Source organism: Silurus meridionalis, chromosome 2, assembly GCF_014805685.1.
Source record: "Silurus meridionalis isolate SWU-2019-XX chromosome 2, ASM1480568v1, whole genome shotgun sequence".
Taxonomy (NCBI): Eukaryota; Metazoa; Chordata; class Actinopteri; order Siluriformes; family Siluridae; genus Silurus; species Silurus meridionalis.
In genome coordinates this window covers 34089295-34116187 of record NC_060885.1, presented here as the reverse complement: position 1 = coordinate 34116187, position 26893 = coordinate 34089295, and the positions used below count along the sequence as shown (strand labels likewise).

The 26893-nt window shown below is 41.7% G+C and overlaps 1 protein-coding gene across 6 annotated transcripts in view; it reads left to right on the top strand.

Annotated features, from left to right (window-relative positions):
* The window catches only part of fgfr2 (fibroblast growth factor receptor 2), a 32501-nt gene extending 6436 nt beyond the window's left edge, over positions 1 to 26065 (top strand). The window contains exons 3-18 of one of the 6 annotated variants that reach the window (XM_046864216.1): positions 2359 to 2625; positions 3193 to 3267; positions 6280 to 6449; positions 7796 to 7919; positions 11344 to 11534; positions 12627 to 12771; positions 13301 to 13497; positions 14293 to 14432; positions 15928 to 16049; positions 17664 to 17774; positions 17866 to 18056; positions 18331 to 18453; positions 19516 to 19586; positions 21886 to 22023; positions 22989 to 23094; positions 24323 to 26065. In XM_046864216.1, the coding sequence (XP_046720172.1) occupies positions 2359 to 2625; positions 3193 to 3267; positions 6280 to 6449; positions 7796 to 7919; positions 11344 to 11534; positions 12627 to 12771; positions 13301 to 13497; positions 14293 to 14432; positions 15928 to 16049; positions 17664 to 17774; positions 17866 to 18056; positions 18331 to 18453; positions 19516 to 19586; positions 21886 to 22023; positions 22989 to 23094; positions 24323 to 24487 (2336 nt within the window). In that variant the 3' untranslated portion in view covers positions 24488 to 26065. Of the gene's footprint in view, positions 1 to 2358; positions 2626 to 3192; positions 3268 to 6279; positions 6450 to 7795; positions 7920 to 11343; positions 11535 to 11837; positions 11977 to 12626; positions 12772 to 13300; positions 13504 to 14292; positions 14433 to 15927; positions 16050 to 17663; positions 17775 to 17865; positions 18057 to 18330; positions 18454 to 19515; positions 19587 to 21885; positions 22024 to 22988; positions 23095 to 24322 lie in introns of all 6 variants that reach the window. The other 5 variants (XM_046864234.1, XM_046864225.1, XM_046864208.1 and 2 more) reach the window with 5 other exon arrangements.
* Positions 26066 to 26893: the final 828 nt, after the last annotated feature.

Below are 26893 nucleotides of genomic sequence, written 5' to 3'. Positions count from 1 at the left end.
AATCAGAGGATGGCAGGGGGTCCAGGCTGGATGCGGGTCAGGGTCATGGGGTCACCAGGGCAGGGGTGAGAGGTGAGAGAAGGATAAGAGGAGGTGTTGATGGCATTGAACAGATGTGATGACCTGAAAACAGGAAGCAGACACGAGGCTGACAAAAGTTTGATTTTTTTATTCCAGCACATGTTTATTTTTATGGTTGGTTCTTTCTCAATATGAACCCAGTAAATATTTTCAGAAGTCTTTTGCCCAGAGCTCGTCTCACCTGCGTCGCTTGTGATTATACCTGTGATTATTCCTCCCTTTATCTCCTCTCTATTACATTGAAAGGCATTCGTCTGTTTTCAAGCTTCTCTTTTACTAAGAAACAGATTGGCCTTTTTTTTTTTTTTTTTACAGCGATCCGAATATTCAAAAAGTCTCAAGGCATGTGGAAGAGGCTTCCTCTCTCACCTGGATTAATGTCTTCAAGGTTCACGTGTGACATGTGACCAGACTATTGAATCCTGGAATAATGAGTCTCAGGTTGGAACAGACGTTGTGTACTCACGCCGCACTCTTTTCTTTTTCCAGATTAGGCTTTGTGCACACAATAGATAGAAACACACAGCGAATAACAGTTCGCTAACTGCTCACCATACACAGGCCTCCGGAAACATAAGGCGCTGAATACAGTTCCCATCAATCAACTGCCACATGACCGTGCAGTTAAAAAAAAGAAGGACTTAATTATTTCCGGAATGAAGGAAAGCAAAGGGAAAGGGCTAGGGAAGCGGGGGGGCAAAAAAAAGGAACAATAAAGCGACTGTACCTGTGTAGGGCAATTATGGCTGGAAGGTTGGGATTGTCATGCACGCTCCCGGGCCCCCTTCAGCCCTGTGTGTGAAGTGATCCGGCTTTCCCCTCTTTTTCTGTGAAAGCAGTTATGGCTCGTATAATAGTGCAGGAATGTGCTGAAGGAAAGCGGTGTACAGGGAAGCCTGGGAATGCTGCTGCACTTTAATTATTGCACTCTCTCATCAAACTCAAACTTTCTGGCAAGTTCTTCCATGCTTTTTTTTTGCCTCTGCTGCAGGATTATATTCTCATTTATACTTTTTTAAAACTACACAATCTTTCTCTGTTGGGCAGAAACATATGTATATATATATATATATATATATATACACACACACACACATATATATATATATATATATATATATATATATATATATATATATATCTCCTATAAAACACACCTTTCTTGCTCAAAACGCATTCGCTTTAATTTCCTTACTTTTGTTTTGCGCTGTAGACACGATGGGAAAAAAGTTTGTTGTGTGTTTCTGTGTTTCCTGAATTCTGCATTGTTCAATGCTGCATTAATGGCCGTGATGGATAGCAGAACCGTTATAAGCTGTTATTATAGATTTTTTTTGTGTTTGTCTTATGCAGACTTTAAATGAAGAACAGATGTTGGAGGACAATCTGATTTCCTGTCTTTTTTTTTTTAACTCTACAAGCAGAAATTGCACATAATTGGTCACATGAATACATTGTATTATGGACTACATTTGGGGCCTGAGTGAAATAGACAAGAGGGAAAAAATGAAGGACAGTCTTAATTGTAGAGGAATAAATTTGTGCAAAAATCATTAATGCTACTGCAGCTGCTCACACAGTCCATCTCTTTGTGTAAATATACACACTATACAGGTGTTAGTGAAGTCAGGTAGTGATGTAGGTGAGGAGGTGAGGAGGCCTGTGGTGAGGCAGTCAGTGTTCACATTTATCTCAAAGGTGTTCAATAGGGTTGGAGCTCTATAGCAGGAGATCTTCCACTCCAACACACCGAAAGCAGATCTTCATTGAGCTGGATTTGTGCACAGGAGCACTGTCTAACAGTATTTTGGGGAAGAACCACGTATGGTTGGAAATGTCAAGTGTCCCAATTTTTGTCGATATATATATGACTGCATTCTTTAAAAATCTTCTTAATGGAGTGAAATAAGATTCCGGTTTGAGATCCCGTACGGAATTCTTTGGCAGGACAAAAGTTGCCTCTTTTTTGAGACTTTCCTGTGAACACAGCAGTGTTTGGTTTATTGATTTAAAAAATTGAGTTAGTTGTAGACTTTGTCCTGTGCTTGGAAAATCAATTCAATTTATTAAGCATTGATGGGTGAGCTTTCATTTTATTCTTTTTTTGCTTCTATCTTTCACACAAATAATTTAAAAAGCCATTGCTGGGTCATTATGGTGTTCTCTCATGCTTTCGCTCTCATGTTTTCTCTGTTCTGTCACTCGGACTTTACCTATGCACCCTGTCTCACCGCTTTCTCTTCTCTCGCTCGTCCCTTCCCTGCCCTTGCTCTGCAGAGCCTCCCATCATTTCCGAGAGCACAAAGGCCACCGTGTGCTCAGTGCACCCAGGAGACATTGTGAAGCTCAACTGCCCGCTGCCCGAGGCAGCTGCCATCGTGTGGACCAAAGACGGCACGTCGCTTATACCGGACAACCGTACGCTCATTGAGCGCGAGCAGCTGCACATCCGCCATGCCGCACCAACCGACTCGGGCCTGTACGCATGCCAGGCCATGGGCACTAAGGCCATTGATCCCATTTGCTTCATTGTTAATGTCACAGGTGAGACGCCACGCCCGAAAGAGAACCTGCACCGCCCACCTACGCTTTAAATTGGCGACGCGATTTTGTGTAGGATTCAGCCGAGTGTGTGTTTATCTTTTTGGCCGGTCCAAACCTCTATTTAGTGTCAAGGAGAAGTGTCACGATTTTTTGAAACAATAAAAAGTACATAAAACACCTTTGTTTGAAAAGCTGGGCTTTAGTCACATTCTTGTATTTCGGAGTTTGGATGTTGTGGTGTCGGATGTTGATGATTGCGAGTGATGAAAGGGTGGAGTGGTTTGTTTCCAACATGGGAATGCTAACGTTATTGTTTGTTGTCTTTAGCTATTTCTGGACTTTCCTCTCTAGACTAAACATTATATCTGCAATATAAATAGCTTTCAAACACCTTTTTTTTTTTTTTTTTTTAAGTTGCAGTAGTTGTTCAGTAGAAACAATCATGCTAATGCTTACATTCCCAAATTGTGTCTTGATTTAAGTAGCTGTAGAAGTATTGCATGAATATAGAGCTATGAAAGACGGAGTGAAAGCAGGAAGGTTACAGTTTTGCCGGTGCTCTTGCAGATACCATCTCATCCGGTGACGATCAGGACGACGCTGAGCGGTCAGATGATGTCGGGGCAGACACCGAACAGATGCGTGAGTATCTGAAAAAATCAGCGTGGGGGCATTTACTGAGCGCTGGTGTCTAGAATATTATTTGACTAGGAGTTAGTTTTGGGGCAGGGGGTAAATCAGCGTTGACTAGAAGATTCTGAGGAAGGTGGCGCCTTAAGTAAAACCTGTAACCTTAAACGGCGTTAGGAGTCCTGCACTGTGTCTCATCTCAGTGTCGTTCCATGTTGGGATTTTACTGTGAAACTGCTGGATAAACAAAATCATGAATCGTCTGTTTATAATACACATTGTTGTAGTGTATATTTAAAATTGTCCTTTTTATTTCAGGCAGATTTTCTCTCCTAAGAGAACTCTGGTTATTTTCCTAAGAGGTATTTTTTGTCATCTTAGTCACAAATTCATCATTTTTGTTGCCTCTAAAGCATGGTGGGTCTGTTGAGAGAAGAGCGTTTCAGTGCAGTTTTGCTTGTCAAGTGATTGTCACCAAGCTTTTTAGGCTTGTATAGAGCTCTGTGCAGTGTCAGCGCAGACACATTCCTGGCATTGCTCCAGTCTTCTTTTCTCCTTTCTCATACTCGTTTTCACTCAGGTAGCTCGGTCGAGAGGCGCCCGTAAGTCAAACCTGTCCATTACTGAGGAAGAGAGAGAGAGAGAGAGAGAGAGAGAGAGAGATAGAGACCACTCGTCTGGTCTGCTTATTTACCTGAACAGAGATGTGTTTTGAATCAGGCACGGCTAAAAGAGCGCATCTAGAAAGTTACGAGCTGGTGTGGTCTGCCTTGATGTATATCGTGTACGGGATCGAAAGCAGGAGAAATAAAAAATACGGTTTAATCTGTTAGAATTTTGTGGTTGAAATGCTGAAACTTGTAAATGTTGCTTTAAGGCTAAAAAAAACAAGGAGAGAATATTGATTGGGTTCGGTGACAGAGAAAAACAAGCAGAATCTGTTCTGGCACCACGCAAGTTTGCCGTCTTTCACTGATTAAGAAAAAAAAAAGGGAGGAGGGTGGGAAAGAAAGAAAGAAAGAAGGAATGAAGCTATAAGGTTTTTAACTAGCGAGCTCTGGTTTGGATCAGGACCAGTACTTGTCTGTGTGCGCTGTGTTGATCTGGCCTTTGGCGGAGGATGGAAGTGGTAGTGAATGGGGCAGGGGGGATTGCAGGAGGATGGGGGAAGTTTGGCGGTGTTTAACAGTGTGCTTGAGGCAGTTTTTGGGCTCAATGGTTTGGAAGCGTGCCTAGCCGAACCACTAAGAACTCTTTCTTCGCAGAGTGGGCCTCAGCAACACACTACACGCTAGCATATCTTCTTCCTCTTTCAACATCATGCTTCTTTTTTTTTGTGTGTTTGGCCACTTTGGATGTATTGGAGCAGACATCCCGGAGCAAAAAGCTTTTTTGCAGACTTTTCCGTTTTTTTCTTGTGAAGCGTGAGCAACGGTGGTGAGATCTGTGAGGTCTCCAAACCTTTCTTTTAATCTGTTGTCTGACAGGTTGGTAAAGTGAACAAACCCCAGTGCTGGATTAGAGGGTGGTTTTAGTGGGAAGCTTTCTCTGGGGTTTGGGAGGGCAGCTGCTTTGAAATGTAGCATGTCTGGGCAGGGGCCATGGGAATGCAATCCTACCACCCTTCTTGCCCAAGGGTCATCCTGTACATCTTGTTCATCTTTGACCACTAAGAAACGAGAGCCAGTCCAAGGAACATACTGACAGAAAGATACCAGGTGTCCTGTTGTTCAGACAGGTCAGGAGGGTCAGAGGGTTAAAAGGAAAAAAAGACAAAAATGAGGTGAGAACGGGAGAATCCTGCAGTGCTAATGAGAACTTGAGGAAGGAAGCACAAATGGGATTGCATGCGGAGAGGAGAAAGATTTCTCTATCATCAGACAGAGAGTGAGAGTGAAGGAAAACCAATTTGCATGCCTTCATGCTACAAGGAAGACCTCTGTTTACATGTTTGCTATCAAGTTATGCTGAAACTTTCCGGTTCAGACACACACCAAAAATCAACTGGAGATCAACCATATATGGAGAAATGTAGTAATTAGGAGCGTTTCATATGAGGCAAGCATGCTGCTATGTAATAGTGCTATTATTCATGTTTTAAACTTAATGGTTTGAGAAACATCTCACTGCTCTGTGAGATCTTCCTGTTTCTCCTTTCAGAGGGAAAAAAACACTCTTTGGTTCTTGAGAGAATATGACTCCAGAGAAGGAGGCAAAAAAAAGGTGACTAAAGTGAATCCAGAATTTTGAAGTAGAAGCGAGGAATATGTGAAGTTTATTCCAGTGTTTGGTTTCAAGTCCTGATGGGGTCCCTGAAAGGAATGTGGACGCTGAATTTCATCAAAACCACATGTCCTTCCCAAAACGTTCCCTGTTAGTCCCGACTAACCCCCTCACCATCTATACTCCAAACAGGAGCCACAGTTATAATGAGCTAAATAAAGAAAAGTGAAGGAAATCAGACTGGATGGTCTCGTTCTTCTTGGCCAGCCTCGAATTTCTTACACTCTCCATTTCCTCCAGGTATTTTTGTTCTCTTCTTTCTCTGTATATTGTGTTCTAGAGGGAAAGCAAATATGGCTTTATTTAAGGTGCTTGGTGTGAATTGCACGGTGACGTTCGCTACAATGGGCTGTGTTGTTAAGCTGATCCCGGAGTGTGAATAACAGTTTGGGATTTGCCTTCTTGTCCCCCTTGGCTTTGGCTTCTGGTCTCTGGTGCTTCTGCTGAGCTAATTGGAGCAAACGAAATGGAGCTGAGTGCATCATGTGTTCTGGCACTTTTAGAGATTGTTGGCAAAAATTTCTGATAAGCTGGATGCTAATCTGTGCTGTAATTTATTGACAATGGATAGAATCCATCTAAAATAATAAAATCTAAAATGTCCACCAGAGGAACTGCAAACTAAAAGACATTTGGTCTCCCATTGGATGTCTACCTAAAACGCATCCTTTTATAAAATGATTTCTCAGTGAGCGATGCTAGCGAGCGATCGTTAACACCTTTTTTTTTTTTGGTCTTTAGGGGCACCGCGCTGGACCTCGCCAGAAAAGATGGAGAAAAGGCTCCACGCTGTACCGGCAGCCAACACGGTGAAATTCCGATGTGCAGCGGTGGGAAACCCAAACCCGACACTACACTGGCTCAAAAACGGCAGACCGTTCAAGCCAGAAGACCGCATGGGTGGCTACAGGGTAAGAGTTTTTCCGTGCTTCTACTAGTACAAAAAAAAACTGTTTTCATTTTTGTCACTATTCCAAAGCACAAGCCTCACATACATAATTTAAAAAGGTTGTGAAATCAGAAACGTTGATAAGAAATCAGCGTTGAAATGTTAGTGAGTGTTATTTGTTTCCATTTAATTTAAGTTCTGACTAAACATTCCTCTGAGTGTACCCAAGGTGAGGTCACTGGTATTAACAAACAGTCCCAAGCAGCGTTCTGGTGTCTGGCCCCGACTCGACCCCTTCAGTTAATGTTTAATAGATTTAACTGGAACTCTTTGTTGGCCGCTGCACCTCAACCAGCGATCGTTTGTGCTTGCGGGGATTTTGCTCTGAAGTTTTCACAGCATTACAGAAAAAAACAAAACCTCCACGAAACTGCTTTGAATCAGAATGACAAGTTTTATACATATGAATATTTTCAGAATGTGTTGCTGTAATGCGTCGTAGTAAAACTTTACAGCGTCGTGCAATCAAAGGTTTCAATATGTCTTTTATTGATTCGCCTTTGAAACGACCTCAGTGATGGAAATCCCGAATAGCACAAGATGGAGTTTTTAGCAAGATCTTTGATGTTCCTTCAGCTGAGCTGCACAAATACCTTTTTAGAGGAATCCTGCGGTATAGACGATTGTGGAGTCTTTTTAATATCGAGAACGTTCTTTGGGTTTTGGAAGGACAGGATAAACTTTAGTGAAACACCAAAAGCGAGAGCAGGAAAAGAGCGAACGGGATGCAGGTTGGATTTAGAGCAGTGGTCTGCAGTCACGAGAGTCGCATTCCTGAGGTGGGGGTTCACGCTCTGAGCTGTCTGTCAGTACGCTGCTATTGCTTTTCCCATGATGCTCTTGGCTGGAAACAGGCAGGCTCAGAGTGTCTACACCCCCCCACACACTTTCCCCATTAATTTGCTCCCTTTTGCAGTTTCACTAATAATAATAATAATAATGGTAGGAATCTTTATTTTTCCATGGAATTCATGTCTGTAAAAAACACATGAAGTTTCTGGTACTGGTACAATAGAGTTAATCCTGACTGAGTTCAGCACTCTGAGTACTGGAATTTTAAAGACTGGAAACTTTCTATGGGAATGGACAGGAATTAGTGGATATAAACTGGGAATTAAATTTTTAAAATAAAAATGTAGATAATTTTTTCTTTATTTTAAAGATACTGGGAGCAAACAAAAACAGTACTGAACATCTTGGATAACAGGAGCATGAACTCTTAGTACTGAGAATTAGTACTGACTCCAAGTATCGATTATTCAGTCGTTAGAACTCAGTCCTGATTCAGTTTTTTTTTTTTTCGTGCAGGTCCGACACCAGCACTGGACTTTGATCATGGAGAGTGTGGTTCCTTCTGATAAAGGCAACTACACCTGCGTAGTGGAGAACAAATATGGCTCGATCAACCACACCTATACCCTGGATGTAGTTGGTGAGTACATATGTGTGTGTCTGAGCGTTTGTGTGTTCCTCTTTCCGAGGTTTATTATACAGGTGCACATGGCTCGATTGTATGTGTATCAGGCAGGTGCAGGTGGGCTGCATCTCACAGAAGGGAATGTTGTTACATCGGTGCTGATTGCGAAATAAAGAGGTTGAGAAGTGTGTGTGTGTGTGTGTGTGTGTGTGTGTGTGTGTGTGTGTGTGTGTGTGTGTGTGTGAGAGCAAGTGAGTGATTGTGTGTGTGATGTTTGAATGGGCAAATCTTTGGCCGTAACATAAAACAACTCCTGTACTTTTTTGTATTTGTGGTTGATGCTGTTTCTTTTTGTTATTACTTTGAGAAATTAGTGGTCGTCTGCTGTCTATCACGGCGAGACATCACTAGTGCAGTTTGCAGTATTTACTAGGAGGCTAACATTCTCAGATATATGGGATAGCTTGTAAAACAAAAGAGGAAGAGCCCCTTCTCTCAAGCTCAAAGTCATATGAGTGAGAAATCCTTTGTAGAAGTAATTAGCAAACATTGGACTCCCGAGTGCTTTTACTGATATATGCTATTGTTTGAGCGGGTTGTTGAATGGCATTGTGGTTTTAATTTTGTTAAACAATATGAAAATTTACCATGTTGAAAAGAAAAATCCATTTGACCCAGACAGAATTCAAGGGATAAACAAGCTCACTGAAGAATTTCCTCTGTGTTTAATGTCTGGCCTGTATTTTTTCCAAAACCTCCAGAGTGTTTTTATAGATCAGTGTCCATACCAGTACCATACACTGGCAATCCAAAGCTGAGACGAGTAACCCGTCCCTATTCAGAGACATAAAGGAGCAGCCTTTCAAACCGCATTGCGGCTGTTTTACTGGCCGACTGTAAATGTATTTATTTTTGACCGATCTCCAGCTTGTCCTCGAAAACATATCCAGAAAAGGATGGACAGCAAGAAGAGCAGTGTGAGCAATCAACGAGTGAGTGACCAGGAAGAGAGACAGAATATGAGTTAGAGGTCACAGAACAGCCCACTATGAATTCCCTGACGTTCGCTTTGGTTTTAAAGAGGTTGCTTGAATCCAAATCCATTAAGAAGTACAGTAGGAGTCGGTTCGACCCTGACAAAGTGGAACTCCCTGGCGATTTTGCAGTGTGCATCGATAATAAAAGAAGAAAGACAGAGAGGAGGAGACACACACACACACACACACACACACACAGAGAGTGTTTTTGGTGGAATTTGACTCGTAGCGAGTGATGTAAGAGCCTGAACTGGCTGGAACATCAAAGCCAGGCTGAGTCCAAAGTACTGGAGCTTCTCAAATGTAACCAAAGCAGCCTAATTATATCTGTTTATAGTGGCCTTCTGCCAGAGTGCAAGCTCACTGCATCATCCTCTATAAGCAATCCCACCTACTGTTTGTGTATTCCCACTCTATACATAAAGGTCCAAGAGTCTGACCTCACTACTGCTAAACGTTTCCCTCGATTCAGATGGAATCATTCTCAAGCTCAGAGAACATCCTTATTTGTTATTGACATCGTTATGAAAGCAGAACTGTGTTTTTGGAGTTCTAGATTTCGAATACTTTGCGTGATTTAGGTCAAGAAATACAGATCTCACAAGTGCATTTGCATATACCTCCACATCATTTCTTCATAACCTACAGACACGCAGGACACAATGACGAAGATTTGTGCCATTCGGCTTCATCCGCCCCGTCTCTGAAAATCTCTGGTCCAATGGCGCTGACCGCTTTTCAACCCTGCTCAGGGCCAAACTTCACGGGTTAATCAGAGTTCAGTGGTCTCGCTTGGACACACTGGGCCGGCCTGCGCATGCTTGAATAAAGATCATTGATAGACGGTGATTTGTGGGTGAGTGGGTACTCGAGTAAAAATGAGCCGTTTTTTCTTACTGTCTTTAGGGCTACGTTTTTTAGAGCAATCGTGAATGTAGACTGTGTTGAGAAAATTGTTCTGTTGCACACTGCAGGCTTTTTTTCCTCCAGACGGCTAATACACACTCGTCGTTTCCGTTTTCGGTGCCTTGGGTGGAGCATCAAATTCCACCGTATGTTGGGACAAGCCGAAGATTTTCGTCTCCTCGTTTACATACAAAGATGTAATTAGTGTGAGCGAGTGTGTGAGCGTCAGCATTTGTGAACCGAAGAGAGATTCAGGGGAACCACGGTTTCTGGTTTACTCGTGACTTTAAAATTAAGCGGTATAAAAATGCAAGCGTTGATTGGGTTCCAGCCGCTTGCAGGTCAGATTTGTTTCTTTTGTTTCTCGTCAAGTGAAAAAAGGCGAGTGAGTCTGAAACACCAACAGATGAGCAATAAAAAAAAGTGTTCTCGACCCCCCACAATTCCCTCCTCCCTCCTCATTCTCTGTTTAACCTCATCTTTCTTTTCACTCCCCATCTGCTGAGAGCCCTTTAGCCTTTCCCTTCTCTGACCCCCATCCCCCTCTCTTTACTTTTTTCTTTCTCTCCTTCTTTCCCTCTCTTTTTACACTCTTTTGTTGGCCTTTCTTCTGTCTTCACTGCTTCTTCACAAAGCTCAATTCCAGAATTATCCGCTTCTCCCCCAAACCACTGAACACACACATTAAACACAGCGACGGATTAATGCTCTCAGGCCGAGCGTTCACTGAAAATGAAGGGAAGACAGGAAAAAGAAAGAGATTGGAGATGTTTTTCAAAAAGTTGCACTGCATTACAGAGTGCAGAAAAAGTGCTTTATGAGCAGCGTGGCAGGAAGGATTGAGCGTGAACGCAGTGGAGCTCCACCTTAGAGGTTTTCTCCTGCTGCCGTGTGGATGCCACACACACACACACACACACACACACACACACACACACACACACACACACACACACACACAGTACAGCATCAATGTCCTTTTCTTTTCCTCTCCAGGCACTGGTTTTTGTTTTGCCCTTATCTCCAGAGATAAAGTTGTGGCTTTTTTTGTTTTTGTGCAGAAGAATCTTAACAGCATGCTGATATCAGAACAGGACCTGTGCCAGGAACGGCTTTGAGCCATGGAACATTTATTCACACCTTTCTTGCAGCGGGTGTTTTACACAACTGCAGTTTCTAATGCAGGGTTTCTGTGGGGTATTAAAAAGTAAAAAAAGTCTATAAATAAAATTTCCGGCTCTTAGAAAAATCTAAAATTCTGTTTTAGGTCTTAAATTATTTTAAACAGGTCTTAATTAACTGATTTCCATGTAACGCTGCCTCTGATGCGCAATGAAATTGCTCTTCATTGTGTTACGAATGCAAATGAGACCAACAAGCAACAGCCAATCAGCTTTCTGTTTTTGGAGCGAATCTCTCGGATTGAACCACAATATAATAATTACTATAACCGTATTGTTATAGTAAATTACATTTATCTCCCATGTTTCTGTCAGAACGTTCTCCACACCGGCCCATTCTCCAGGCAGGTCTGCCTGCTAACGCCACGGTACACGTGGGAGAAGAGGTTCGCTTTGTGTGTAAGGTGTACAGTGACGCCCAGCCGCACATCCAGTGGCTCCATCACATCACGAAGAACGGAAGCCACTACGCTCCTAACGGAGACCCATACGTCCGGGTCCTCAAGGTACGTCCTGTTAAATGATCACAGCTTGGATCTGGTGCAGAACACATTACATCCGATGCCTGGTGGCTACTTATTTTTAAAGGAAACAAACAAGGCTTTGTTTTTTTTTTCTCTCAATCAACGTTACATTATAATATAAACAGGTATCTACAAAACATTTTTTTGTCCTGGTGGTGGGAACCTCCTCCCTCTTCTCCCCCGTATCCACACGTATCATTAAAGAAAACGAGGTTTTAACAGGCTACTGTATGTGTTTTTTCACCCCGTGCTACTGCCACTTTGGCCTGTCGTGGTATCCACTAGAGCTCAGGCATAAACAGCACCGACGTGGAGGTGCTCATTCTGCGCAACGTTTCTATGGATGATGCGGGTGAATACACGTGCCACGTCTCCAATTACATTGGGCGGGTCAACCAGTCAGGTTGGCTCACTGTCCTACCAGGTAAAAAGAACAGCCTCTGCGAGTTTTATCCTCCTTCCCGACGTTCCCTTTTGGTGTTTTGGGTTGATTTGTTTATTTTTTTGGTCTCCTCGTGGTGCGTGGTGATCCCGGGACCTTTCCTTGGAGTGTGCTTTGTGTTATTTTTGAGACAGGTGATCCTAACTGTCCTACAAGAGGCCATGGAAACAAGAGACTCTTCATCCTACTTCTTAATGTTCTGCTTTTCTTTTATCAGTTAGAAATTTTTGGCTTGTTCTCCATGGTTCTCCTTGTTGGCTGCATGTTTTCTGAAGGACTTCTGAGCCACCTGTTTATTGTTGGACCATACTTTTTCTACCCCTTCTCCTTCTTTATCCTCTCTCTGGACAAAAGGGTCACTTTTTTGTGGTGCATCTTTTGAGTATATCCCTATCTAACTCCAGGTTCATCTACGACAATGATCATGAGTAGATGATGTATTTTTATTATTATTATTTGTAACAAAAAACTTCCCAGTTCTGCTCTTTTCTTGGTATTATGGGTTTCATTTTTTTTTCATTCCTTTCTCGTCCTCTTTTCTCTCGATCACACCCCCTCCCTCCTCATTGTTTCCCCTCTCTCTTTGGCTTCCCTTTTGGTTCCTCTGTCCTTCTTCTCCTTCTTTCTCTCAGACGGCAGGTGTAAACACTACGGATAAAGAGATTGAGGTCCTCTTCTTGCCCAACGTTACTTTCCAGGATGCTGGTGAATATACGTGCTTGGCGGGTAACTCTATTGGGATCTCCTTTCACTCTGCTTGGTTGACGGTTCTTCCAGGTATACACTCCTCTACAACAGCTTCTCCGTTTGTTCTTCTTCTCAGGGTTTTATTTTGTGTATGAAAGAAGTGGTTGGAGAAGACTGGGAGACACTTGGGATTCAATAAGGCCAGATTTTAAGGCCAGAGTGACTCCCTCTCTCTCTCCATCCATTCATTTTTACTAACTTTTCTGATTGCATGCTTGACCAGTGGGTTTCAAATGTGCATGTGTGATGTTTTCCTCAGGCTCTAATAATTGCTGTTGAATTTTTTAAATCTTGGAATCTGGAGACACTAATCTCTTTCTCTGTACATCTGAGAAAGATCAATTATTAGAGCCAACCCATTGTGTGTCTGGTGCCTTGAATGTGTTATGATGGCTGATGATCATGATCAGCATGTCTAATGCTTGGCTAAGCCGTGCTGCAGGAACTCTGTTACACATCAGGAAAGAGTGCAGGATGTGTGTTTAGATTAAGATGGAGCGAATTACACATTGAGCTTCTCGGTTCTGATTCTGTAAATGTCTCTAAAACCCTGCTTCAGCCGACAGGAGCATTGCCGAGCCAGAATATCCTCCGGACTACGTCGAGATCGCTATCTACTGCATCGGCGTGTTCCTCATCACCTGCATGGTGGTGATCGTGATCGTCTGCCGAATGCGCACTTCTATCAAGAAGCCTGATTTCGGAGGCCAACCTGCTGTGCACAAGCTCACCAAGCAGATCCCACTGCGCCGCCAGGTAACAGAAAGTAGATAAAGAGTTCCAAAACCCCTACTACACACCAACACACTGACACGTGAACGTATATTTTATAGTGCTCAACGTTATGTAGATGTACGTTTTAAACATTTGGAATCATTTAAAACGTTAAATTGTGAATAGATGATTATTCACAATACAGCAACTCTAATACTAGAACTGTTTTATTTAGTTTCCAGTAGAACTTTGTCTTGTTCTAGTAGAGCTTTTTTATTTATAGGAGAACGTTTTTTTATTTTATTTTGCTAGTAGAACTTTTTTTCTTTCTAGTAGAGATCCATTTGAGTTCTGATAGAAATGTATCCGGTTATAGTAGAACTTTTTCGTTATAGTAGATATTTAAAAAAAGAAATGGTAATGAAATTGTAATTATTTGTACATAATGGAATATTTGGAAATGAACATTAAGGGAATGAAGGGAACCTCATGTCAGGTCAGAGGTTCCCTTGGTGAAGACCTCCAGCCTGGATGGTGGGTAAAGGTAAGGTATTCCTCTATCATGGACGTTAGAACAGTGTTGCGATGGCCAACACGGAAAGAGTAATTGCTCAGAAAGCTAAACACCCAATCAGACACATATGTCTACTACTAATAAAAATAAAATAATCACACTGATGACAGTATTTCAGCATGCAGCATCATTCAGCAGTATAAAAAAACAGCAATTAATTGAGTCAATTAAACGCACACAATCAGACACTTAAACAGGGGTTCTACGTGTTCTGCTCATTGCCCAAGGCTCAGGTGATCAGCCATTCCTTTTTTTCCATGCAGGTTTCGGCCGACTCGAGCTCCTCCATGAGCTCCAGCACGCCGCTGGTGAGAATCACGACACGCAGGAGCTCTGATCACGAGCACATCATTCCCGAGTACGAGCTCCCCGAAGATCCACGCTGGGAATTCTCCAGAGACAAGTGAGCAGTCTGTGTGTTAGTCTAGCACAAGTGTGTCGAGTCCATGCTTGTGTTCATACAATAAGACTCGTGTATCTGCTGCTAGGCAACATATCTTTGTTTATACACTGAGTCAGATTGAGGCAGGCTGTTGGCGCGATCAGCAACTTCACACGAGTTACGCCATAATCGGACTACCTCATCGCACTGTCTAGCCCTAACGATTTAATTTGAGTAATGTTGCTGTACAGAACTATTAATCATTTATGATACAATTCAACACTGCATCTGTTATCACCCTGTTATTCACTGACCGGCTGACATTCTTTCTATATATATATATATACATATACTTGGCTTTTAGATATCACTGCTTTGTCTCTCCTCCTGATTAGCTTTGATTAGGCATAGAGAAATGTGTAGCTCATGCCAGTCTCGATCTGTGCAATTAGATTAAGTAGCTGCATGAAGAGAAGCAGCTGTAAGTTCAGTTGTCAGTGATGAAGAGGAAGGCGAGAGCATAACATAATTTTTTATTAAAAGTCTTTAAGAGTTGATGGAAGGAAAAAACAGGACAGTAACAAAAAGTAAAGTCACTACACGGCATGATTAACGGTGTTTCGCTTATGCACTTTGAGGAAAACTTTGTGCTCCCCTAGTGGACAGAAAAGATTGAAAGTTAATCCAAAATGTTTATTAAAATCCGTTATGCCGCTCTGTATAATGCGACTTTACATAGTCTTTTGTTTTTCTCTGTCTGGCTCATGGTGCCTGTGTGGAATGTTAACATTTAGCATGGTCAGGGAAAAAAAAAAAAACAACATCGATTATCTGTAAAACATAACATTGATTATGTGGGGCAGACTCGGGCCAGACACAGGCGGCCTCTGAGAGGCACAGAAGGGCGATTGTGTTACACAGTGTTTACACAGGGAGGCGGAGGCGGAGCAAGCACCTGTCAATCAAAAAACCTCAACTGGAAGGGCTGAGGGTGGAGGGGGTGTAAGAGTGGTATGAGGTCGTAAAGTCAAGGCGGCAGTGAGATTGAAATGAAGTGGTCTTCAAGCTGTATAAAATCCCAACAAGATTAACTCTGAGATTTCATTGTGCTCGGAGAGAACGTTGGGATCACCACGAAAACCTTGTCGCTCACCTTGGAGAGCTGTAATGTGAGATTTTTTGCTCTTTTACGCTTTCTTTGTGGATAATATGTCAAACGTATGCTTTGCCACCGATGATAAAAGGAACCCACTTAATGTCTGTGAATTGGGTAAACACTATTATAGCATGATAGTACTGCATACACACACACACACACACACACACTAGTTGCTCTCAGGTTTTAGTTTAGCCTTTTTTATTTGGTATCAGTATTCCATAAACACAAGTGTTCTTGGTTTGACTGGTTTCCTTTTTGATTTTTCCACTTCGTTGTGATAGAACTGAATGCATTTTACTAAGCTGAAGCTCCATGCGTTGATCTTGCAGCTCTAAAAGATCTTGCACTTTCCTGCAGGCTGACGCTGGGCAAGCCGCTCGGGGAAGGCTGTTTCGGCCAGGTGGTGATGGCAGAAGCTCTGGGCATCGATAAGGACAAACCCAAAGAAGCCTTAACTGTAGCAGTCAAGATGTTGAAAGGTAACTGTGAATTTAATTACCTGATATGAACATGAGAACATTATGTGATGTAAGAAAGTCAGCGTGAATGGAGATTTATTAGGTTTATTAGCTCTATAGATTTTTTGGGGTGGGGCTTCCAGGTGTTACAAAAGCAAAAGAATTAGTAAAGATACAGTCACTGACACCAGGCAGCTTCTGGGAGCTTGTGTATGCAGAAGAGGGTTGATAGCACTTTTTTTCGAGTCATGGAGCTCTTTTCGGTTTGTAGCTGTTGACAAAATGTGACTTTGTCCTCCATACACTTGGGTCATGTTTAAACCTGCGCCTGCTTGGTACCTCCACGTTTCCATGTGGAAAAACAACAGAAGCAATTCCAATGAGCTGATTTAGAAAAACAGGGTTTGTTCATTAAGACAGGTAGAAAGGCTGAGAAAGAGTGAGAGTAAAGGAAAGAGGACGAGTTTGAAGTGGATGGTCTGGGGGCCGAGAGGAGAAAGAGGCCACTTAAAGGTTATTTGCTGGTGCTGAATGATTCTCAGGTCAGCAGGCCACATAGTTGCCTCTCTCTCTCTCTCTCTCTCTCTCTCTCTCTCTCTTTCTTTCTCTACCTCTCTCTCTCTCTCTGTCTCTTTCTCTGTCTCAGGCAGCTGTAGCAGCTTGTCTTTTCACCTGCATGCGCACACACCCAACACACACACACACACACACATACACACACAAGTTGGGAAGGGGCCTTGGTTTAAAATGACATCTTAAACCGAGTGGGGGGTTTTGGGTGTTGGGTGTGGGGTGTGGGTGTGTGGGGGGTGTGTGTGTGTTTGGGTTGACCCTGTGACCCTTTGAATAGAAAACTGTCTACAACAAAGAAATCCTTAAACTTTAACTTTTGGAAATCGATCACTTACAACATCCTTCAAACCAATATTTATTTAAATGATTTATTCAAATGATAGTTTTATTGATTTCTTATTGAAACTTAACAAAAAAAACACAACAGAGACTCTCAGTTCACACACACACACACTCAGTTCACACACACACTCAGTTCACACACACAGCATGCATTTAAATGAGTTAATAATAATACTATAACAACAATGTGCTGTTAATATGATCATGGAATGTCAAAGCTACTTTAAAGAGTTCTGATCCAAAATGCTTGAAACAAGTCAGAAAATGTAAACGAAAGGTAAACGAGTGAGAAATGTGGGAGAGGAATTCCCGCCATGCGTCCACGCCGATCAGAGGCATGATAATGAAAAGCCGACTGTCCTGAAGGTAATTACTCCGAATCGGACGAAGCCGTTTTAATTTCGGAGGTAGTGAAAGAGCGTCTGTGTAGCACGTCACTCGGTGTAATCCGATACTGCTGAAGTGAACCTTCATGGAGTCCAGGCTGTTCTGGATATTTCTAAAGGTAATAAATAGTGTTTCACTATTCAGGACGATTAAACCGATATCACTTCCTTTAACAGCTCGAAAAATGCGCCTAGAATTAATAAACCTTTTAAAATCCATGGTACTCTATTTACATAGTTTTTTGGTTCTATCTGTTAACTTTAGGTTAAGTTGACCTAAAGATAACTTTGCCCAGAAAACTAATTCAAGAAGCTGCATTTCCCTTTTTTCCAGACGACGCGACCGAAAAGGACCTCTCAGACCTGGTGTCAGAGATGGAGATGATGAAGATGATTGGCCGGCATAAAAACATCATCAACTTGCTGGGAGCGTGTACGCAAGACGGTGAGCCGCAAGTCAGGAAAACTTCCCACGTCTTTCCTGCAACACTCGTGCAGCCCATGGCTTTAACACAGAACATGCTTCCATTCCTCAGGTCCTCTGTACGTCATAGTGGAATACGCATCCAAAGGGAACCTGAGGGAGTTCCTGAGGGCCAGAAGACCCCCGGGGATGGAGTACTCGTACGACATCGCTCGTGTTTCTGAAGAACCTCTTACCTTTAAAGATCTGGTCTCCTGCACTTATCAGGTGGCTCGCGGCATGGAGTACCTCGCCTCGCAGAAGGTAGATGGGTTTAATAAATGCACACACTCACGTATGTGTATCACGTATACGTATAGAATTAAAACTTTATCTGTAATAACTGGCAACAGGGTTATAAGATGATGATCTACATCACGATGGTGTCTCCTGAAGTATCCTGATCTGCAGGATTTATATATACAGTACAAGAAGAAGGACATTTTTATGGCCAAAATGTTATTTCTTCATCATCATCATCATCATCATCATGATGTTTCTTTTTTCCCCTCCCTCTCCCACTACCTCTCCATGTCAGTGCATACACCGAGACCTAGCTGCCAGAAACGTGTTGGTCACCGAGAGCAACGTGATGAAGATCGCAGACTTCGGTTTGGCCAGGGACGTCCACAACATCGATTACTATAAAAAGACCACCAACGTGAGTTTTTCTTTTTTCACTTCCTTTTTCAATCGAACTCAAATCCACACTTCAACAGCAACATGCAAATTCATCCCTCTTTAGTAGAACACCTTCTTTCTGTTATTGCGCATCTCCTCCTTACGCTTGAACTCGTATTCTCATTCTCGGACTTGGCAGGATTCGCAGATTCCCAGGCAGCGAGCACGTGAAGTGACTCTAGTGTTCTTCACTCGTTCAATCTCCACGTCTCTCCCTCTTTCTCTCTCGCTCGTTTTTTTTCACGAAGCTCTGTTGTCTAAACAGGCTATGAGAAAGCGAGGGGGGGAATTTGCGCATTAGCCATAAACCTAAACACATTAGTCTAGCTTTTCCTGCTGGGGTTTTTTCCCACCACTTCACTAACACTCGGTGTCTCAGTGCTGTTTACAACGTGGCTCACAAACCGCTCCGATTTTATTTGTAAAGTAATTATAAAGGATTTAATTGATATAATTGTTAAATTGTTAGTCGTAGTAAAAACTCATTTGTTTGTGTTAAAAATCATAACCAGACATTTTCACCCGTTCCGAGGTTTGGCCTGTGAGATTTGTTTTAGACGATCTATAATCATGAGGCTTAAGGAATAATAATGACTGATGGATGCGTTTTGTGTTAGACCGGTTCCACACTGTCTGGCTGGCAGGCATCCTGAGAAACTGAAAAAATATCCTTTTTGGCATTATAGATGGGTAGAGAGAGAGATAGATCACTTTATTCATCCACTTGAGACAAGAACTTTAAATGAGCCACTTTAGGTTTCAGTTCTCCTCTACAGAGCTACTGGGTGTGAATGAATGTGTGAATCTGTGAAGCCCTTTGTGAACGCTTGTTAGGAATCCTCGCACCTTTATAGACCTTCTCGCTCGGGGTGGATTCAAATTCCTGCTTAATGAGCACGAGCAGGAAGATCTCGCTGCTGATTTTTCTAAGAAAAAAGAAACAACCCTGGGGGGACGTTTCGGCCGGGAATGCCTCGTGTCACTCGTTTTGACCTCTTGTCCATAAAGCTTTGTGTGTGTGTGTGTGTGTGTTTGTTCGCAGGGTCGCTTGCCGGTGAAGTGGATGGCTCCCGAGGCGCTTTTCGACCGCGTGTACACACACCAGAGCGATGTGTAAGTAGCGAATTTAATACAAGTTATAAACACTGCACTTTTTAATACCATTTGTTGCGACGAACGAACTTCCCAGGTAGATGAATCGGAAATATACATAATCCTGAAACCCGAACCAAAGAGTTGCACCTGAAAGGAAGAAGAACTTCTTGTTTTGTACATGTTTTGGATTCTGAAAGAGAAAAAAGGAGAGTGAAAATTCAGTGTTTTTATTGGGAGAATGAAGGAGAGTGTTGAGGGCCAGTGCTGTGGAGCAAAAAAAAAGAAACCAAAAAAGATTTTACGCTCGAGTTGAGGCCAATGCTGTGTTACTAATCTGGCCGGCTTCAAAGCTCCTTAGACAGGCCGAGCTCTCACCTCACCGAGGACCTTACGGAAGTGAAGTAACCCCTTCCTCCCTTCTCTCATTCCATCACTTTACACACATCCTCCTGGGCAAACGGTTTTTTTTTCGTTGTTGTTGTTCAAAGAATGATATAATCCTGCTGATTAAACACTTTCTTTTCTTCTCCTCCGAATGAGCCGTGTGATTGAAAGGGTTCGGATCTCAGGCACAGATAGCATATGGACATTAAAAGAGCGTGACGTGTCCAGAGGAGGAGAAAAAGTGCACGTCTGCATGTTAGTGTGATGGCTGAAGTGTGTGGGCTGGTGTTTGGAGTTTGCTCTGACATTCATATTCACTGGACCGTGAACTTGGGTTTAATGGATTATTATGTGCAGCAGAGTAAAATGTGTGTGTGTGTGTGTGTGTGTGTGTGTGTGTGTGTGTCTTGGTCAATCAATGCAGATTAGAGAGGAATCTCAGTCCTTGTTAACAGCTTTTATGTTGCTCGCATTACTAATTAGGCGTGATCGCGCTCTCTAATTGGCCGTCTTTTTGGCCTGAGCAGGATAACAGGGACATGACATCAGACTGTTTTATTGCATAAATGAGAAGAACAAAGAAAAACAAACTCGCTGTTTTGATGAGTCGTTGGTTAGGAAACCTGCTGAGGTTGCTGGAATTGGTGTGTGTGTAATGGTTTTTTCGACTGCTGTTGATTATTAATTCTGGGGGAAAAAATCTTGCCTTGTTAGCACCTGAATCTACATGACGGTCCAAAATTTAAAAAAGGTTTTCGTGACCTTTTGGAGCGAGTTCGTCTGCGCCGTGTTCGGCTGATTGATCACGGTGAGGTTGCCCTCGAGCTTACAAAGTGATGCTGATGGATCGCCAGATGTGTGAAAAGATACACCGTGTGATAAAAGAGAAGACAAACAAAGCGGGCGAGGAGGTGAAGAAGCGGTCGGGTGATGGGGAGAAAACTCTGCCTGTGTGTTGAAGGTCATATGAAAGACACTTGTGTATGTGTAAGGTGTTTTTTGGTAGAATTACTGATGATGCACGTTTTCCCAGGTAGTTCTATACATCGGATCAGAGCTTCTTCTTTAACTTGGTTAAAGTTCCCAAATCACTGATGTTCTTTTTTTTTTTTTTTGGAACAAGAACAAACATTTCGTGATCATGGCATTATCTAGATCTCAATATTTCTATTTAAGTCGTCCTTTATATCCCAAGATGATGTAAGACAGATCTGTTCTTCCTGCCTTACAGCGGTTTGTTTCCTGTGGGTCTAAACTGATGTTTGTTTTGGCTTGAACAGTGTGTGTCATTGTGGCCGTCCAACAAGGACAAAGGCCAGCTTTTAGTCCCCTTGAGGCCGGTGTCCACTTGCTTCAGGCATGGTCTCATGGGGTGGAACCCCCAGGAGAAAGGCTTCATTTAAGTCTTCTACAGTCTTTGCTTTGTTAGTACTGTATAATGATGCTGTAAAAATGTGCAGTTCCTTAGTGTGAATGAAAAGCTCAGTATCTGCGACTCGAGCAGTTTTTGTTTCTTATTTAAGTTGATTCATTGTGATTTCTTTGTAATAAAATCTGCTGTTATAAATCAACACACGTACACATCCATACAGAGTACCACATGTAGTCAAATGTTTTTTTTTACGTCTGTCCAACATGTAAATAAAAATAAATATAAAATAAAAAAATAAAGTATAAGAAGTATAATAAATTTATACGTATAAAAATAGGGATAAAAACAATACATATTATATACTTTAAAATACACACACCCCTTTTTGTTTTTATTCTTATAAATATATATATATATATATAATATAGATACGGACAGTAGTCCAGATTTTAGGTGTGTATGATATATTGTTTGTTCACAGTGTAAATATACACAACGTTGTTTATAAAAAAGTCCTGAAATAACATGATGATTAAATGTGTGAATTCGGCGTGTTATTAGATGGTCGTTCGGGGTGCTGATGTGGGAGATCTTCACATTGGGTGGCTCACCGTATCCCGGAATTCCTGTGGAAGAGCTCTTCAAACTCCTAAAGGAGGGACATCGCATGGACAAACCAGCCAACTGCACCAACGATCTGTGAGTCCATGTCCTGCATGACAAAGTGGACATTAAACTTTAATAAAATCATGTTTTAGAAATGGATTTAATGAGTAAATGCACTAGCAGGGCTGACAATCGCACATTTCTGGTTAGGAACCGTACCTGAGTGATGCAGTTGAGGCTGAGGAACATCAGAGCTTGAATTCAGAGATATACAATGTTGGCTGAAAGTTTAATCTCTGGTTATTATTCTATGGTTTATTGGTCCCAGTGTTTAAAGAAAAAAATGTAAACCTGATCGACTGCTCAGAAATCGCATTAAGTAAAAAGAACTATAAAAAATAAGATATAATATATCAGATTAAGATAAAGTGGAAGTTAAAAGTAAAGGAATGGAAAAGCTTTCAGGTTTAGGCCACGCCCACATACAGATACAGCTAGTGTTATTGTGTTACTCCACTAGTAAGCTGCATGGTTTTTATTTAAATTTAGCCAGTAAATGACATTTTCGGAGTGTAAACAGGCTCGCGATGTGCCGTCGTGTTTCCATCGGGTGTTCTCCGGTGATTTGTGCTCGGTTTGATGTCGAGACTCGGCTCTTTGTTTTCTGCCAGCGTATTATCCCCGACGACGTTATAAAACACATTTCTCAGGCAGATTACATTTCTTTTCCGTATTTAGATCTAATTCCTGCTTTTCAACACGCGGCGTTAATCATCACCGCATAGCGAGTGACACATGATCACGACTCTGTTTGCGTCTCTACGACCTTCGGAGAGAAATTCGAAATAAAACGAATTGTTTTATTAGTAATACAAGATTTTTTATTTACTAAAACTCTTGGCGGCACTCAGTAGTTACTCAGTAGTTACTCTATTCTCCCTGTATTGTGGAGTTTCTGTTGGATCGTTGTAACGCGTCACGGTTTTGGGTCTGGTTGTTGTGGGATGTCAGGGTGTGATATCAGCTGTTGCTCTCTCACACTGTTCTCTGGTTTACAGGTACATGATGATGAAAGACTGTTGGCACGCGATCTCTTCACACAGGCCCACGTTCAAGCAGCTGGTGGAGGATTTGGACCGCATTCTCACGCTGGCGAGCCAAGAGGTGAGGCGGATGGACACACACACACACACACACACACACACACACACACACACACACACACACGGAAATACACAACACGTATTCTGTACATGTGAGCTGCTCACACGTCTTCCTGCAGTCCTGGAATTTATCGGTCTATCAGAAGTCTTTTCCTGGCTTCAGCCTGCAAGATTGAGCAAGAATCAGGGATCAGGGAGGGAAACAAGAGACAGAGACAATAAAAGAGAGAGAGAGAGAGAGAGAGAGAGATTGAGAGAGGGGAAGAAATCCTACAATGATTTTTACAGCAGAGCTCAGGGTCAAGAGTTACACGAGCCCTGATTTGCTCCCGGCCTCAACCCCTGCTCTGAGATCGCTAAATTCCTGGCCACATCTCTCCCAAACTGAGCGCCAGCCCCGATTCTTTCCATCCCCGAGCTGTCATCCGACATCTCCGCACGCCCGAGTGTGGCACGGCGCAGGGTGGAAATCTGTCAGGACTTGTAGGTTTAGTAGGATTTGGATCTGCGAATGAGCGCCAACAACCCCTGCCTCTCTCCATGTTTTTTATTTTTTGTTTTTAATGCAATAAGTGGCTTTTGCATGTTCTTTCTTTCTCCTGCTCCCTCCTTCCATCTCTTCCTCCCCTGTCTAACTCTCTCAACTCCAAACCTCTCAAACTGCTCACAGATGTGAAGGTCTTTAGTAACGTGAGCCGCCTTGCGTTGAAGTGGGGGAGTCCAAACCAAACGCTCCAGACACCAAAACCTCTTCCTTCGCCTGAAAGAATTTCTGTAGAAGCCACAAAAAAAGGAGAGGGAAATGGTTCGAGTTAACTAGAGGGAAAAAAGCTCACTCTTTCCTACAAAAAAAAAAAAAAAAGAAGTATATGTGAAAGATCTTTGAAATACTTTAGCGTGTAGTGAATTTCACCGGACGGTTTAGTCGTAAACACACGGCAGATAAAACGAAGTCTGAGGCGAAACTATTCGCGCTTTATGGTTTCAAATAAAAGGTCATTTACAAAAAAGATTGTTTTTGCGAATGATCTTATTAACCTACAGAAATCCGTGTCAGTGCTTCGCTTTGGTTCATAATAAACTGCATTGAATGAAACATCATTTGTTTTTTGGTGTGATGATGGAAGTAAACAGTGAGCCGCTCACATTACAGTCAGAATAAAGACGTGTTCATGGGAAGTTCTTTTGCATTATGTGTGGATTTTAAAGTCTTGCTGTGTTTCCTGTAGGAATACATTGACCTGTGCACTCCAACAGAACAGTACTCGCCGTGTTTCCCAGACACTCGCAGCTCCTGCTCATCCGGAGACGACTCTGTGTTTTCTCACGAGCCTTTACCAGACGAGCCGTGCCTTCCGAAATACCAGCACATCAACGGTGGCATCAAAACATGAGGCTTCCTGGAAGCAAATCCACAACTCCTCAAACTCTTGTCTTCCTTGACTTTCCTTCTCTCGCTGCTCCTGCTGGACTTCCGGAGCACATGATGCAGGGATTCCCGGCGATGCTGCTGTCCTTTACCATGAACTAGTGAATAAAATACATGACCAAGCTCTTAAACAGAGATCGAGGACCCTTTAAAACTCGTTATTTTGACTGAAAGACTGTCGTTCCTCAGGGGGTCCTCGCTCTGAATGTTTTTTTTTTTGTTTTTTTTTCATTCAGCTGTGTGTTCTCGACGTTCTTCAGCGCTCTGGCCAGTGATTTCCACTTTGCAGCTCGCCATTTTACTTAAACTCTCTCCGTTACTGAGAGAGGAACAAAAAAAGGAAAAGGACCACGTCAAACACAACGAGCAGGAGACTAAAACGAAAAACAGGAAACTTGTTAAAAAAAAAAGAAAAACTCCAACTAGCACATAAAAGGACATGAAAGAAAATAAAAACACTGCGTACGCTCTATTTTTCGAAAGATTTTTTCTTTTTACATTCCGTTTTTATATTGATAACGCAGTTATCAAAATTAAAGCCCATGCAGTTATTCTTAAAGGATAAAAAATTACATGGTATATAATTTTGGGTATATTTGTAAATATATTAAAAATGTGTAAAATATACAAATTTATATATAAATATTATATTTACAGTGAATTATTTTTTGTATGGACTCCTGAATAATTCCTCTTTTTTCCTGTTCACTTTTGTCAAGTGGACAAATATCTTGGATTTTTTTTTTTTTTTTACATGATGTATTGTTTTTTTTTTCTATTCGACAGCATTCCCAGCATATGTTCACACACACACACACACACACACACACACACACACACACACACACACACACACACACACACACACACACACTTGCTGACACAGCATTGGCTTTCAGGGAAAGAGATCGCATGTTAATTTATTTTGTAAAATTATACAAAAAAAAGTAAAGAATGAAAATATGAATGAATTACATCAGAAGAAATTATTCATAATGAATGTTTTTTTTTTTTTTTAACTTAAAGAGATTTCATTGACGCAATGGTACAAAGAATGACTTTTGTTGTAGTGGGTACTCAGCACATTAATGCTTCCAATGGTTTTTATATACACAAATGTGAATGTTAAGTTAAATATAAAATAACGTACATTTTTATAGCCAGCTAATCCCTTTTTATTTTTATTTTTATTTTTTTTGTAGAGGATCTTGTTTTTAACCAGCTAATTTTACTCTGTGCCAAGAATTTTGCATTTGAATGTGATCAATTCAGGATATTTGTTGTTGTTTTGCAGAAACACAGAATGTTAGGCTTTGGTTGATCGATTAGCAGGTACAACATAGTTTTTTGGAATCATTAAAACACACCTACACACACACACACACACACACACACACACACACACACACACACGCACATACGCACACGTGTTTGTGCGCAAAAAAGTATTACAGTTTCTTTACATTATCTACCTGACAGCTGAGATGATGATGTTCTCGACAAGTGTTCCTGATAGATTTGCAAAATTAAAGTAAAAAAAACCCGAAAAGTGGCTTTTTTTTGTTATTTTTACGCACCAAAACATTTACATTTTTACTTTTCATAAAACTCGTTCCTGAACTTTCTGCTTCAGTTTAAACAGTTTATCATTGGAATTGAATGCTACAGATTTCTACACGGTTCAAAGTTTACTCTTTTCCATTTGAACAGTGTTTGTACGCTTTATGTTTACGTAGTAAAAATAAAGCGTGTGATTCATAATCGCAGTTTTAGTAGCAGTAATAACTGGTATTTCTCAGTAATAGTTGTAGTAGTTGTAGAAGTAACAGAAATTGGGATATTCATATTGTTCATTATTTGTTTTATTATTGTTTATTATTATTATTAATATTAGTAGTAGTATTGGTGGTATTAGTAGTAAAAGTGGTAGTTGTAGTGAAAGTAGTTGTAGTAGTAGTAATAGTAGCTGTAGAAGAAGTAAGTCGGAGGAATCATCTGCATTGTTTTTTTTTTACCGCACCTCCGTTTCGCTGTTTTTCATTTTGCTGCCATTTTGCAGCTTAATCTCAGAAAAAATGCCTTTTGGTCCCCACCCACTTTTTAGACATGTCTTCTCACGTCATGCTGGAGAACCTGACAATGTCCCGCTCTTTGTCTTCTCCTGGGAAGAAGAAAGGAGCACAAAACCTACTATTACAGAAATGAGCCTTCATAAGTCTTCAGACACTGATCCTAGTATTACGCATTGAGTGAGATTAAAGTGGTTTCTCTGTCAGTTGTCAGGGGGCAACATTTACTGAAGCAAGACGTACATCACAGCCTGGTGAAAACTGGATTAAAATGCAGTTATGCTTTAGTTGCAAGTTTGGAT